Source organism: Xenopus laevis, chromosome 5L, assembly GCF_017654675.1.
Source record: "Xenopus laevis strain J_2021 chromosome 5L, Xenopus_laevis_v10.1, whole genome shotgun sequence".
NCBI classification, from domain to species: domain Eukaryota; kingdom Metazoa; phylum Chordata; class Amphibia; order Anura; family Pipidae; genus Xenopus; species Xenopus laevis.
In genome coordinates, this window is record NC_054379.1 from 49,890,160 (window position 1) to 49,906,039 (window position 15,880).

At 38.0% G+C, this 15,880-nt stretch overlaps 1 protein-coding gene across 11 annotated transcripts in view; it reads right to left on the reverse strand.

Annotated features, from left to right (window-relative positions):
* stxbp5.L (syntaxin binding protein 5 (tomosyn) L homeolog) overlaps positions 1-15,880 on the reverse strand; it is a 180,377-nt gene that overhangs the window by 13,238 nt on the left and 151,259 nt on the right. For 4 of the 11 annotated variants that reach the window (XM_018263044.2, XM_018263043.2, XM_018263046.2 and 1 more), the window contains 3 exons: positions 15,584-15,649; positions 4,738-4,794; positions 4,594-4,641 (listed from right to left, as the gene is read on the reverse strand). In XM_018263044.2, coding sequence (XP_018118533.1) covers positions 4,594-4,641; positions 4,738-4,794; positions 15,584-15,649 — 171 coding nt within the window. The remainder of the gene's footprint in view (positions 1-4,593; positions 4,642-4,737; positions 4,795-15,583; positions 15,650-15,880) is intronic. The other 7 variants (XM_018263049.2, XM_018263050.2, XM_018263052.2 and 4 more) reach the window with 2 other exon arrangements.

Genomic DNA, 15,880 nt, shown 5'->3' on the forward strand with positions numbered 1-15,880 from the left:
AGGAACTTCTACCCACAACCCGCAGGGTACTGCAGACTTTTGCGGGTAACCCGCAGGTACCCGACCAGCTGCAGGACTCTACTACAGGTAGCTCTGGCCACTACTGATGTCAAAGTGCATAAGTCTACCATTAGAAAGAGGCTACATAACTTAGATCTACATGGAATCTGTGCCAGGAGAAAGCATTTGCTATCAGGGCAAGACTAAAGAACACCTAGGCAAAGATCACGACTTCTGGAAAAATGTGCAGTGGACAAACAAGGCAGTCATAGAGTTATCTGGCCACAGTACAATAAGACATGTTTGGTGAAACTAGCATTTTATCCTAAGAACCTATCAACTATAAAACATGGTGGATCAGGGGCTGGGAAGCTAACCATCAAAGAATCCACTATGAACTCTTTAATCGCAGATATTAGAGCCAAGGGTGTACTTGTTTTTTTCCCTAGAAAAGAAACTGATTTTGATTCCAAATCAATTTTACCTTTTTATTTCGCTCAATTACATGCCCCTTATTTTGATATACTGTTGGAATGATTTTGACCTTGCTTAATAAGGTATTTGACACCAAATATTGCTTCCAGGATCAATGCATACTGATTTGTATGAATGCATGCCTAATTTTGTAAGAAGCATAATGCCTATTTTAATATGCTGCCAATTATACATCAGCATTAAATCCTTTGGAATAGAATATGCCACAAAACACCAGTTTTAAAAGATTTTTAGACAATATTTACATTCGCAGGTGAAAAATATGACTGTGGTTTGTTATTGATAAAAACAAAACAAAAAGAAAACAACTGGCAGCTCAATGTTATGCATAGGATTATTTAGCATTATTTTACATGTCAGTTTATTTCGCTCAATTACCTGCCCCTTATTTTGATATACTGTTGGAATGAAGATCAAATAACATATGTCCACATATGTTAAAAAAGAAGAAACATTACATGGGGTGTACAAGTATGGGATCTTTTATCTGGCATAAGATATGAAATATTACAAACTGTACACACGAGAAAGCTTGCTGAACTCAACAAAAGAAAAAATGCACAAAAAATGTACATATGAAAGCTGTCTATGTTATTCAGATTAAAGGAAAACTATACCCCCCAAACAATGTAGGTCTCTATAAAAAGATATTGCATAAAACAGCTCATATGTAAAATCCTGCTTCATGTAAATAAACCATTTTCATAATAATATACTTTTCTAGTAGTATGTGCCATTGGGTAATCATAAATAGAAAATTGCCATTTTAAAAAATAAGGGCTGCCCCCTGGGATCGTAGGATTTACTGTACTCACAAACAAACCAACAAACCATACATGTTAGGTCACATGAGCCAATTAACAGACAGAGTTGTGTCTTTTGCTTCCACACTTCTTCCTGTTAGAGTTGAAGTATTTCTGGTCAGGTGATCTCTGAGACAGCACAGAGACCATCACAAAATGGTGGCTCAAGGCAAGAGATATAAAAGGGCAATAATTACTTAAATATATATTCCAGTTTGGTAAGATTCTTTAATATGCCAATTAATATGATATGAACTATCTGTTGCTTTGTTCATTTTGGGGGTATAGTTTTCCTTTAAGCAGAGAAAAGAGAGAGAGTTGTGAGGCTAACATACTAATTGCAAGTCATTTCTTAATTATATAGTAGGGTTAATTTACCAATGCTGTGGGCACAAGTGTTGATGCAATAAGGGGAGAATCTGTATGTTACTGCAAAACTTTTAACACCCACTGCTCTAACTTTATAATGCTCCTGAGGGTGCCAAAAAAGTTAGCCCTTAGGGTAGGACTACAAGGACTTTTCGACGAAATTCAACACACCGCGTCAAGTTGCTGCGACAAGTTGCACGCGACAAAAATGAGGTAAGGTAAGTGAATGCATTGTCGCATGGTGTCGCTGCGTTGATCGGATTGCGCTGAAAACGTCCATGTAGTCCTACCTTTATTTGAACGGTGGTCTAAACTTTCCTCCAAGTGAAGAATAAGCCAAGAAAAATAATTACCTGCCGGTCTTAATTGGGAACTTGATTTAGCTGCTTTTGATTACATTTTTTGTGTTAATTAGGTAAGCCTGCAAATACCCTTTTTTTTCTCGTTTGCTAGTTTTAGTCCCTAGCAACCAAGTGCACTTAATAGTTACATTTATTTAATTATATTTTGCAAGTATTCATTTTTTATTGTTAGACAGCAAGAATATGTGTCTTTCTTATCAACTCTTTTAATCGATTTATTACTGCACCAAAAATACGTGCATATTGTTTGCTAAGATAGCTCCCTAGCAAACAAGTACACTTTAATAGGTGTTTTTTTATTATTTTCTAATGATGGAGAGCTTTTACGCCGAGTACATATTCGATTTGTTTTTCATATATTTGTGTCACTATTCTGTTTGTAAAGCATTTGCAGCAGTTGCTGGGGTAAGTTCCTAGCAACCACTTGTACTTTATGAACTTTCATTGTTATAGTTATATATATTTATTGATTGTCTGGGTCAATTTATGGCAGCGGTGTTTTAAACCACTTTAAAGACGCATGCATACGCTGACACTCTTGAAGTGCGTTGGAAGTTAGGAGCAGTCATCGTCTTCTCCTTTGAAATTTCTACTGCTAGTACTTTTATCCACTTTGTGAGTAGATATTTGTTTTTACTATTTATACAACATTAAATTGTATATTGTTTTCTCACACACCGACTGCATGGGTTGCCATTGCTGAGATCAAATTGTATTTTGAAAAGCTACTCTTAACATTGTGCTTGTGAGTATATAGGCGGGATGGGGAGCACTATGGTGACCCTTACCTGATACATATTACTCACATTCCCTGCTAAGTGGTAACAGGATTTTGAAAACCTTGCATCTATACCATTGGTGGTAACTATGGGAGTTTTCCCTTGTGTGCTCTCTCTTTTTTTTTTTAAGCATTTTCTGGTTGGTGTGTATGAAGTTGAGGATTCTACACTACTGAGATCTGCCTCCATTTGGATTTGAGTTCAGAGCGAAACCTTTTTTCTTTTATTAGTGCAGTAAAAATAAGCATCTGCTTTGAGGCAACTGGAAGCAACAGCCAAGGGATTGGTAAGCACGAGCCACTGGTTGGGGATTAGCCTCATTGCTGGAAATATAAAAATAAGTCAATGCCTCCATTCTGAAAATAGTTACTTGGCTTTGATTCAGTTCTTTCCCATAAGTACATTTTCTGTTGATACAAGGAAATTATGGGAATAAACAGTAATAAGCCTACAGTAATCCTACAAAAATTAGACAAAATGGATATTTACTTAATAGAAGAATTTTTCTAATATCAGAACACACGGAAGGTAGAAGCCATCGCATCTGGAGAAGGGTAAACAAGTTATTTATTTATTTTTAACGAGCACCCAGAAAGGAGGACCACACCCCCATAGTCCATCAGCAAGTCGTTTGCGTAGGGACTGTAGTTTGTGGGCCACTTATTTATTTACCATCTACTCACAGATAAGTGCCCTATGAGACGCATAGAGAGGGATATTATATTCCAATGAGCCAACCTCATGCCAGTGAATGGTGTACCGTGTAGTGCCACCCACCTAGTTAAGCTGTAGAGTTGGTGGTCACCAACTACCCCAGCTTTTATTCCTTCCATCTGCACAACCAGGCGCACCATCACACATGCTTTCTTTTGCTCCAGCACTATGGTGTGTAGGTAGAAAAACAAAATTACTCAGGTGAGGAGAACTAGCAAGAAAACCATTCCTAAAACCTGAAATGTTGCCATGGTAGCATAAGTTAAGGACAGCATTTTTTTTCCCCGTTTGACAAAATGAAACATTCTTTATTTTCACTTATTAAACCGTTCCACTACTTAATATGATTTATACACAAAGTGCATTAAAACACAATATAGAATAGCAGGACTGATGTGAATGATTTATAATCTCTGTAAAGAAATGTAGAATATGTTGGCACTATACAAAGAAATAACCCTAGGAACTGCCAACAACCCGACAATACTACCAGGTAGAAAGGATTTCAGCAATACTGGCAATACCATCTCATGTAACAATTTTAAAATAAACATTCACAAAGTACAGATTACAGTTATAACGATTTGTCACATAACATTAAAAAAAAACAATTAAAATTACATTAATACCACATACCAAAGCTGCCAAAGGCAAACCTGTGTATACCCATTCACCAGGTCCTGGCTACTGGTAAAATAGCAGGGCTCAATCAGCAAATACAAAAGTAGACTAGTGTATATGAAATGTTTCCAGAAATTAGTTGTGTTACTGAACAAAAAATTTATAAATATTTTTTTATTAAAAAGAAGTTGCAATTTTCAAAAGTTTAAAATAATTTTAGTGAATGATCCTTGCTATTTTCGATACTGTTTTTCACCAAAGCAACCAAGAAGAATGTTAAAAGAATTAAAAAGTTTCCAGACTGGAAGATTGTGTTAATCACTCAACCCCCAAACCTCAATACAGAAGCAGAAAAGGTGATTTCTCTTTTTTGTTGCATACCCACTTGTGGTTAGTTTGGTATAGCGCAAGGCACTGGGACAGGACAGAAGAGAAATTGATCTTTCCTACCTAGATCAGTGACTATCGCTTTGGATAACCTTCTGCCTTTGATCTTCACTGTAAATAACAGTTTAACACAGTAAGTCAACATCTAATCATCGTAACGCTGAACAAAATCATGCAGAAATGATGTGAGCAACAAGTATACTGTACCCTTTTCTATAAATTTACTCTTTGTTTGTTCCTCATCAGAAGAATTGGACGTGCAACCTATATAATTAAAGACACAATTTACTTCACACATTCAAATTGTCACCATGCTGATAGGGAAACACACAGAGGATTATGCTATGGGTTTAGAAAAGCACTGTTAATTTGGCTGTTAATGCAAACGTATTTTGGAGCCGGTGATAACATTCATCCAAAATATTGTAATGACGGGTGTGTTTTTTTTTTAGTGTGTTTATATTATTTAAAATAGCTGCATGTGATACATTGAAGTTGAGTATATATAAGCTGATCTGTCCATTTAACTCCCCCCAAAGGCCAAAAGAACCTTGCCCTGTCAACTCACACCGATTTTCCAGTATCAACCTTGATTTTCCCTCTTATCCAGTCACCCACAATAACAATACAGTCTCCTGCTCCCTGTGATTGGCACCCAAATTTATATGAACCCCCACCACTGAAAAACATTCAAACGCACACCCACAAATCTGCAGGAAACTTCTGCATTTTAAAGAGCAGGGGATAGCTTACAGGAGCCATGGTCAGGGATGTAAAAGGTGTGTTGCCCAAAGTATTGACTTTCTGGGTTAACATCTCTGCTTGGATCATTCTGCAGTCATCCAAATAACTGGATTAGGCCAGTGAGTCCATTAATTCATTTGGTCATTGATGCACTGTTGCAATCGTCAGCACAACATGAGATTTAAATCTGTACAATTCCAAACAGCATCTGGGTCATCCGGATTTACACACTGGCAGATATTGGCAAGTTGGGTGAAAAATGACAAAACTAGGCAATATAATCTACTTGGCTGAATTAAAGGCTTCAATGAAACAAGTACAAAGAAACCCTTTAATTGTATTTGCACCAATGGAATGAGATGGTTCTTCATTCTTTAGTATAAGGGTTATTCTTTAGTATAAGGGTTGTTTAACATAGCCAAACCATTAATAAAGCCCTAATCTTAGCCTTGAGTGAATGGGCCTTGACTCACTAAGCTTTCTGAAAATAAGATGACCTTTGAATAGATTCTGTACAGTTGCGTTCACGTCTGCTGTTTCAAAAATGTTATGCCTAATGATCATCAAACCCACAAGGGCTCATTTATTTCATTTATTACAGGTTGGGGGGGGGCTTATGTACAAAACATAAAAAAAGATGCAAAGTTGCACATTTATCTTGCTCCCCAAGCGGAGCTTATCTTTATCTCAGATCATATAAAATAAGACGTTTGTTCTATTTAATTTAAACTGTAGCACAGTTCAATCCAGTACTTTCAAAATTCTGCATTCTTTAAAAAATATATATATTTTTTTATATATATTTTTTATTTGTAGCTGCAATTGCAGCCCCTCCTTCCTTTATGCCAGAGAATCAAGATATACAACACATTGAGGATAACAGTGTCTTAAAAGACACATAAGGGCTCATTAAGAAGCACAAGTCCGCACAAATGCAGTGTGCAATTTTCTTTAGGCGCAAGTTCGCTGAACTGGTTGCTGTAACAAATTTGAAGCTATTTCGAGCTTGAGGGTGGTGGTAGCTCTAGGGTTCCCTTGGAGAAGGACTGTAAGTAGCGGCACCAAACCAAATGCAACTATGTGGAAATTTAGCAAATTAGCATACTGCATAAAGTTTTATATATATATATATATAGAATTACATACATTTTCAGTCTTGACAAAGCTCAGGCAAAATGTGCACCAAAAAAGGGCTATGAACTAGATTGTTGAACCAGGCCTAAAGCTCACATAGGGCAATGTTAAGGCAATAAGCCATATTTAATTGCTTACTCAATAAAATATAGTCAGTTGGTGCCACAGAGGAATGCTGCTGGTCAGCTCTTGAAGAGAGGGAGGGGGGCAATAGAAGAAAAATGCCAAAAAGGCACTAGTATGATTAGTATTGGTTTCTCGTTTTGTAAGAAATATATATATGAGCTGGTTTTCAGCCTATGCATGTTATAGGATGCATTATTTTTTAACTGGACCTACATGTATGTGTTTCTTAACCTAGGAAACATGATGTTTTATACATAGGGCTGGAGGTGTGCCTATACATAAGGTGTGTTTTTTTTATATTATGCACAATAAAAATATGTATGTATCAATTTGTGGCAGGTTTTGGCACAGCAGGTTAAAGAGCTAAAGTAATTTCATTCAGGGTGCAAAGGCAGCCCTTTTAAAGCTACACAGAGTTCCTGGCATGCTGGAAAATTAATAATGATTTAAAGGAGATCTCTCAAGGATTCAGGGATTTCAATTGAACCAGGGTCCAAAAGACAGTAGGCACAGACAATCTTTCATAGGCGGAAATTGCAATGTAAAACGTAGAGTGTACAGGCACAGCCCGCACCCTGTGTAAATACATTGTAAAGCTGTGCTGGAAAACACCTCACTTTTTATAAATCTGTCAGTGTACTTTGGGCAGGAAATAGAGGTAAGCAGAAAAAGCATATGCTTTCGGACACCAGTGTGGGGTGCAATAAATGGGCATCACAGTGAAAGGTCAAGCAACAAGGGTTCAACGGAACTGAGTGGGGGCAATGCTGATGTGTAGACCAAAGAGTTGAGGGGGGGTTAGCAGTAGTGCAGGAGTTTCTTCAGCTTATGAAATGGTTAGTATGACCAGAATGGTGCTAGAAGGGTGCTGAGTCACAATATGTTTTGGGTGCCAATACTATGTAGCACAGATATGGAGACCCAGCAAACATTTCTAAGAATAAGAAGATCTTTGCAAACAGACAGCCTTAAAATCAGACTATACACTCACAAAACTGAGCTTTACTTACAGGAGTCACAAATCAGACTTGGCTGAAGACGTAAAAAGCTCCTGCTGACATGTCATTTGTTGGGAGTGTCTTAAGATATTTAGTATAAAAGGAGACCTTGGACCCCTAGATGGGACTAGGGTTGCCACCTGTTCCGGTTTTGACCTGGAAAGCCTGGTATTTTGAAGGGCTTCCTGGGTCAAAACTTCCTGCCCGGTTTTCCAAATAAGGAAAACTGGGCAGGATTCCCTTGATTGACACGGCAATCGGCCAATCGATGCATCATAGCCCCGCCCCTGATGGCACAAACACGCCCATCTACATCATGGCCCCACCCATCAATGTCACAGCCACACCCCCTGCCCGATCTTCGTCTTGTGGGAAGGTGGCAACCCTAGATGGGTCCTAGGCACCTTTTAGTGGATGGCCCTTGGGTACCTATATTGTAAAAATACATTTCCATGCAGGGGTTACCTGGAAGAAGGAGGTAGAGCCTTGGGTAGGAAGTAAGGTAAAGCACATGCAAATTATGAAACTTCCTACCACACACGTGCACTATGGCACTTTCAGCACATGTGTGTTTGGACTTGGGGGTGGGTGTGCTAAGGTCCAGTGTCTAGGATGGCACTGGACCAAAATACATTTCTGTCCATTATGTAACACCGAGTAAATATATTTAGTTATAATATTACTTGTATATGTAATTAATTGCTCACTCACAGTACATCAAAAGACTTAACTGTTGATCCTGCATTTTTTTTAACCTTTAAATATTCCACCCTTTATTACAAGTGTAATACTTGGCTCCTGTAAATATATAGTACACCTCTATAATAAAAAACTATTTTCTGAATAAATTAAGGTACACTCAAACAGAAAGCAAAGAGAAGGCAAGTCAGAGAGCTAGACCAAAATATCCATGAACAACAAACTTTACTGGAGTATACTGCTTTCAGTACATAAGTGCATATGCCATTAATGAGTGCTTAGACAGGAGTTCTCAGACAGACCCATTTATTTATTTGAATATTTGAAGTTATTTGTAAAAACATTTGTCATTGAAAGCATAATTTGATTTAATCCTGGTTGTTATTTTTTAAACAATGTTGCAAAAGTCTTAGTTCCCCAGCAAAGACAGGTCTGTTAATCAGCTGCCTTGTCTTACATTGTATCAACAGTCTGAACCACCAGGGCAGAGAATAGAAAAACACTGCTTTTAATAGCAAAACATATACAAAAAACTTACAAAAATGTGTCATGAATGTATATTGTAAAGTTGTATAGAACTATGTTTTCCTTCATTTGGACAAAAAAAAAACAAAGCATTTTTTTGGGTTGACATTCCCTTTAACTGAATTCAAGCCAATTTAGCATATATTTATGAATGCCTACTTGTGTACAGGAATTGTAAATAAACTTGCCAATGTGTGAATATCCGAAAATGTGATATTGGGTTTCCTGGTAACGACGATAGTACAAATGAAGTGGTTAACAAGCATATCATTTGCTATATAGTTACATTAACTAATGTATTATTATAAGTATTTGTATACAGTTCTGTAACATTTTTGGAATAGCAGATGAGATTTCCTGCCAATTAAATGTTAATAAAAAAAAATATGAATGTTTAATGATGTAACACCTTTATATATATATATATATATATATATATATATATAAAAATCCGAAAAAATGAGGTGCACACTGGGAACTTTTGTTTAGTTTAAAAGTTCATTTTATTAAATATAGGTTAAAAAATGTATAGGTCAACGTTTCGGTCTGTTCCTGAGACCTTTATCAAGACCATTAACACACCATAAAACATATTGTCCATAAATAAGTAAAACCAATTAGCACTCACCCAACCCCGTATCGCCCCTTGGGACATGTGATGCGTAGTTCCGCCCCCTCTCAGGGGTTAAACCTGTCACCACCTGAACCACATGAAAAGAAAGAAACAAGATCAATACAAAATTGTCATTATATACATAATAACTAAATCGCAGACTTTTTACTCCCGCACAGGATATATTGCACTTGTAACAAAAAGAGTAACAGTGTAACCCCTATCTTTGTTGCAAAAAACACAGAAGAGAGCAATACTCATTCAGCCCTGCTGGTGCTAAAGTGTTCAGTTTCTTGATCCAAAATGCTTCGCGTTGTAGCAGCATTTTAGATCTATCACCCCCTCTCCTGGGAGGGGGGATATGGTCAATCGCTATATATCTGAAGGTAGGTACCCTATGACCAACCTCAAGAAAATGGTTAGCCACCGGTTTATTTGTATGGCCATCTCGAAATGCTGTGCTTATTGCAGAACGATGACCATCCATTCGCAGGCGTAGGGTTTGGTCGGTTTTGCCCACATATGATAACCCACATGGACACGTGATCATGTAGACCACATGGGTTGTGGTACATGTAATGTGATGTCTTATTGCAAATCGTTTGCCTGTTTGTGGATGTAGGAAGCTGCTGCCTGGTGTCATAAATCTACATGAGGTACAGCAAGGGCACTTAAAACAACCTGGTTTGTTGTTACTCAACCATGTAACTTGGCGTGTTTGATAACATTTTACTGGATCACTTTTAACAAGAAGGTCTCTCAGATTTGTGCCTCTCTGGTAACAGTTCATAATGTTCTTTGGAACCACCTTACTCAGAGCATCATCAGCCTGGATAATGGCCCAATGATTTCTAATAGTCCTATTCGTCAAATTGGACCCTGAGGTGAATTTAGTGCTATAGACAAAGTGGGACTTTTTAGTATCACAATAGGGAACTGTCACCCGATGTCTAGCTGATTCTAATGCCCTTTGAAGCACATAATCTGGATAGCCTCGTTCCTTAAATCTATCCCACATCTCGAGTAGCTGATTCTCTGCCACTGATTCATTTGAGTTATTCCTTAAAACTCTACAGAACTGTGAAATGGGTAGTGATTTAATCATGGACTTCGGATGGCAGCTGTTATAGTGGAGTAGTACATTTTTGTCCGTCTTTTTACGGTACAAAGTAAAATCAATATGTTCATCTTTCTTCAAAAGTTCCACATCCAAAAAATGTATACAATCAGTGTGAATTTCATAAGTAAATTTAACAGGGCTCTCAAGTGTATTCAAATCACTGACCATCCAGTGGAACTCTTCCTCCGTCCCACACCAGACGATAAGGATAGTGTCCAGTAGGGGCTCTCTGCTTCACCCTATCTGTATATATCTAGACACTATACTTCAACCTGTAGTACAAAGCACCCCTACTTATTTGAGAGATACTCCACACCTGTTAGAAAGTTTAAGATCTTTAAAAATTCCGAAGGAACAAAAATGCTTGTTGGCCAGTCTGGACGTAGTCAGCTTGTATACATGTATCCCACATGATGTGGGGGTTGAGGCAGTCAAACGCTCATTGGAAGCGCTCGATTCATATGGAGGACCCCCTATTGCATTTATATTGGAACTGCTAACACTGTCTTTAACAATGAATTATTTTCGTTTCGAAAATAATTATTTTCTACAGGTTTCAGGGACGGCGATGGGGGCAGCCATGGCACCCTCATACGCTAACCTGTTTATGCACCAGTTTGAACAGACTGCAATCATACCTCAATATGGCAGCAAGATACTTTTCTTCCGTCGTTACATCGACGATATCCTTATCGTCTGGTGTGGGACGGAGGAAGAGTTCCACTGGATGGTCAGTGATTTGAATACACTTGAGAGCCCTGTTAAATTTACTTATGAAATTCACACTGATTGTATACATTTTTTGGATGTGGAACTTTTGAAGAAAGATGAACATATTGATTTTACTTTGTACCGTAAAAAGACGGACAAAAATGTACTACTCCACTATAACAGCTGCCATCCGAAGTCCATGATTAAATCACTACCCATTTCACAGTTCTGTAGAGTTTTAAGGAATAACTCAAATGAATCAGTGGCAGAGAATCAGCTACTCGAGATGTGGGATAGATTTAAGGAACGAGGCTATCCAGATTATGTGCTTCAAAGGGCATTAGAATCAGCTAGACATCGGGTGACAGTTCCCTATTGTGATACTAAAAAGTCCCACTTTGTCTATAGCACTAAATTCACCTCAGGGTCCAATTTGACGAATAGGACTATTAGAAATCATTGGGCCATTATCCAGGCTGATGATGCTCTGAGTAAGGTGGTTCCAAAGAACATTATGAACTGTTACCAGAGAGGCACAAATCTGAGAGACCTTCTTGTTAAAAGTGATCCAGTAAAATGTTATCAAACACGCCAAGTTACATGGTTGAGTAACAACAAACCAGGTTGTTTTAAGTGCCCTTGCTGTACCTCATGTAGATTTATGACACCAGGCAGCAGCTTCCTACATCCACAAACAGGCAAACGATTTGCAATAAGACATCACATTACATGTACCACAACCCATGTGGTCTACATGATCACGTGTCCATGTGGGTTATCATATGTGGGCAAAACCGACCAAACCCTACGCCTGCGAATGGATGGTCATCGTTCTGCAATAAGCACAGCATTTCGAGATGGCCATACAAATAAACCGGTGGCTAACCATTTTCTTGAGGTTGGTCATAGGGTACCTACCTTCAGATATATAGCGATTGACCATATCCCCCTCCCAGGAGAGGGGGTGATAGATCTAAAATGCTGCTACAACGCGAAGCATTTTGGATCAAGAAACTGAACACTTTAGCACCAGCAGGGCTGAATGAGTATTGCTCTCTTCTGTGTTTTTTGCAACAAAGATAGGGGTTACACTGTTACTCTTTTTTGTTACAAGTGCAATATATCCTGTGCGGGAGTAAAAAGTCTGCGATTTAGTTATTATGTATATAATGACAATTTTGTATTGATCTTGTTTCTTTCTTTTCATGTGGTTCAGGTGGTGACAGGTTTAACCCCTGAGAGGGGGCGGAACTACGCATCACATGTCCCAAGGGGCGATACGGGGTTGGGTGAGTGCTAATTGGTTTTACTTATTTATGGACAATATGTTTTATGGTGTGTTAATGGTCTTGATAAAGGTCTCAGGAACAGACCGAAACGTTGACCTATACATTTTTTAACCTATATTTAATAAAATGAACTTTTAAACTAAACAAAAGTTCCCAGTGTGCACCTCATTTTTTCGGATTTTTGGATGCAGCAATGGACGGTAGCACCTGGGTCACTCGCGTGGAGTAGTGGAGTGCTGAACGATTTGGACTATATATATATATATATATATATATATATATATATATATATATATATATATATATATATATATAGATATAGATATAGATATAGATAGATAGATATAGATATATATAGATATATATAGATACATATATATATATATGTTTAAAGGTAAATGCAGGTCAGTTCTGGGATTAAGAGCCCTGGATAATGGATATTGCAGTTAATTTACTGAATTGTTGTTTTCTTTAGTAGCCGGGGCTGAAAGGGAAAGAAGGAGTCTGGGTGTGGTGTTAGCCACCTGTCCAAAAATGAGTCAGGTGACTCACAGTGTGTGTGGAGGGGGCTGAGAGCCTACTGTAAACAGCCACTGAGAGGGGAGAAACTAAATATATAAGCCTGGTGCCACTGCTTTGTCAGACAGCCACTGAAGAAACTGATCGGTATCAGTAAGTGCTGGACTGCATTACTTATGATTTTTGCAAACCAACTTGGATTTTTTGTTTAATACCTTCTGTTTGAACTGGTTGAAATAAAATGAGTCTGGGCTGAATTGAACTTGGCTCTGTTTGAGTTATTCTGTGCTAAGAAAAGTGCCGAGGTAAAAATCCAAGCTACCTGAAATCTCACAATATATATATAACAACTATAAAATTAGCTGTTGTAATAGACATTTAATATGCAACCTGCAAAGCAGATGGCAGTGCCACAACTCCTCTGTTATAAATATAGTGACTCTCAGGTTACTGGACAGTTGAATATCAAACTGCAATGCAGCATGAGTAAACACTTCAATGAAAGCACCTATTAAACTGTATGGTACATTTAATAATGACAACTCAACAGTTTCAAAACTACAGGGACAAGAGAATCAAAAAAGTTGCAGAATACATTAAAATAACGCATTGCTGTTTTGAAGTGACAGTACTGTACAACCATCTTTTGAGTGGATAAAACATATAGTCAAATACAAGAGTCCTCTCTGCACTCAACCCATTATCAATATATTTAAGACAGCGATGTAGTTGGCCAGCTTAAAGGAGAAGGAAAGGTTAAAACTAAGTAAGCCTTATCAGAAAGGTCCATCTAAATATACCAGTAAACCCCCAAAGTAATGTTGCTCTGAGTCCCCTGTCAAAAGAAACACTGCATTTCTTACCTTCTATTGTGTACACATGGGCTTCTGTATCAGACTTCCTGTTTTCAGCTTAAACCTCATTGCCCTGGGCAAGAGCATGCTCAGTTTGCTCCTCTCCCCCCACCCCTCCCTTCTCTACTGTAATCTGAGCCCAGAGCAGGGAGAGACTCAGGCAGGAAGTGATGTTACACCACATTAATACTGCAGCTCCTATTCTAAACAAACAGAGAGTTTCTAGAGCTTTTTACTCAGGTATGGTAAAATTTTCTACAGAATAAATATAGCATTCTAGCTTGCACTATTGCAGCTAATCTATTGGCAATAAAATGCCTCTGTAGCTTTCCTTCTCCTTTAAATATATTGCAATATATGGACAAACAATCCCTGTTTTGTTTAAAGGGTAAGGCATTTTTTAGTAGCAGTATGCACAAAATGTCGCCGTCTTAAATATATTGATAATGGGTTGAGTGCAGAGGACTCTTGTATTTGACTATATGTATTTTGTGGTCACAGCCTCATTGCACCCCTGCCTAATGGTTTTAAAAAATAGTGGTGAGCACAACTTTCCCTTGTTTGTTATAGTGGATAAAACATGCCACAATTACAATCACATATATTTTTAGAAACTCAAGATTAGTGTTCCACTGTGCAACACCAATCCTTCAAATGCCTATACTGATAGTTGTTCAATTGGAGGTGCCGGTCAGACAACCCCAAAGTTCACAAACCTTGGATCACAGCCCAGTACTCCTCTCCACTGAAAAACACAATGTTTTGGAGTATATTCCTATTGGTGCCACAGCTGAAAACTACTACTGGGAAGGGGCTAAACATGGTGGCATTACACTGACAAGGAATATCCCCCAAACCCAGTGTTGGACTGGCCCACTGGGATACCAGGAAAACTCCCTGTCAGTGTCAGTGGGCCCTCCTGCTAAACATTTGGCTTATTTCATGGCCATTCCCTATTTCTATGAGTATAACGAGGCTAAATAGATGGAATCATAGGTTATAGTATGTAAAGAAAAGAGACTAGGAGAATAGAGGTTGAGTGAGGTAAGGAAGAAAATAATACTTTGAGTGGGCCCCTGGTCTAAAGGTTTTTGGGTGGGCCCCTGGTCTAAGGGTTTTTGGTGGGCCCCTGGTGCCCCAGTCCGACACTGCCCAAACCGGTGTGGTTTTAATTGAAGAAGAGCACTGGACTCAGGTCCAAGGTGGGCAATCAGAATTATTGGGGGTGCTTGATGAAATCTGCATCCCCCAGTGATTTTCGCTTTCATTAACCTTTAACAAGGCTTATGAAAACTAGATGAGTTTTCCCTTGATTTATGAATGACTTGACAAAAAAATGTTGTATGATGCAGATTTTCAGAATCCCGGAATCCAAGATTTAGAACATATCTACTTAAATCGACCAGAAGTTTTATCTCCCCAGCTCAGATCAGCTGTGATAGTATTGAAATCAATGACAAGTGAATAGTACATTTGTTTCTTAACATTTGAAATATTCAAGTATTTCTGAGTTGTCACCTGACTCCTCAAATGGTTAGAGACCACACATTCACAATTTGACATAAACTTCAGAATCTATAGGTAATGAATAATTGTAGGCAGGAAAAAAGACAATGCGTTAAGGTTTTAATTTTTTTTCAGCAAGCAAGGAATGTTAATTGTTAGCAAATAAGAACAACTTGCATGCAGTTCAAGTGCAATGTATGCTTAATTAGGTTTACCTGAAGTAGGGGATTTACAGCGATCCTCTGATGCCACCGTGCTTTCATTAATGTCAGAAAGGCCCGCTGAAACATACACAGCATAGGGAATGAATAATAACTCAAATAAATGAAAATATATTATAGAAACACTAACAATAAAGATGATACATTTGTTTTGCAGTGTTAGTTGTCTCTACTGACATGTTGTGAAATATAAAAGAATGGAAACATATGTAAAGAATTGGAAAAACTATTTGAAATTCAAGATGATGATGTTACCACATAATGACCATCAGCTTACCCGCTTCCTGGTTT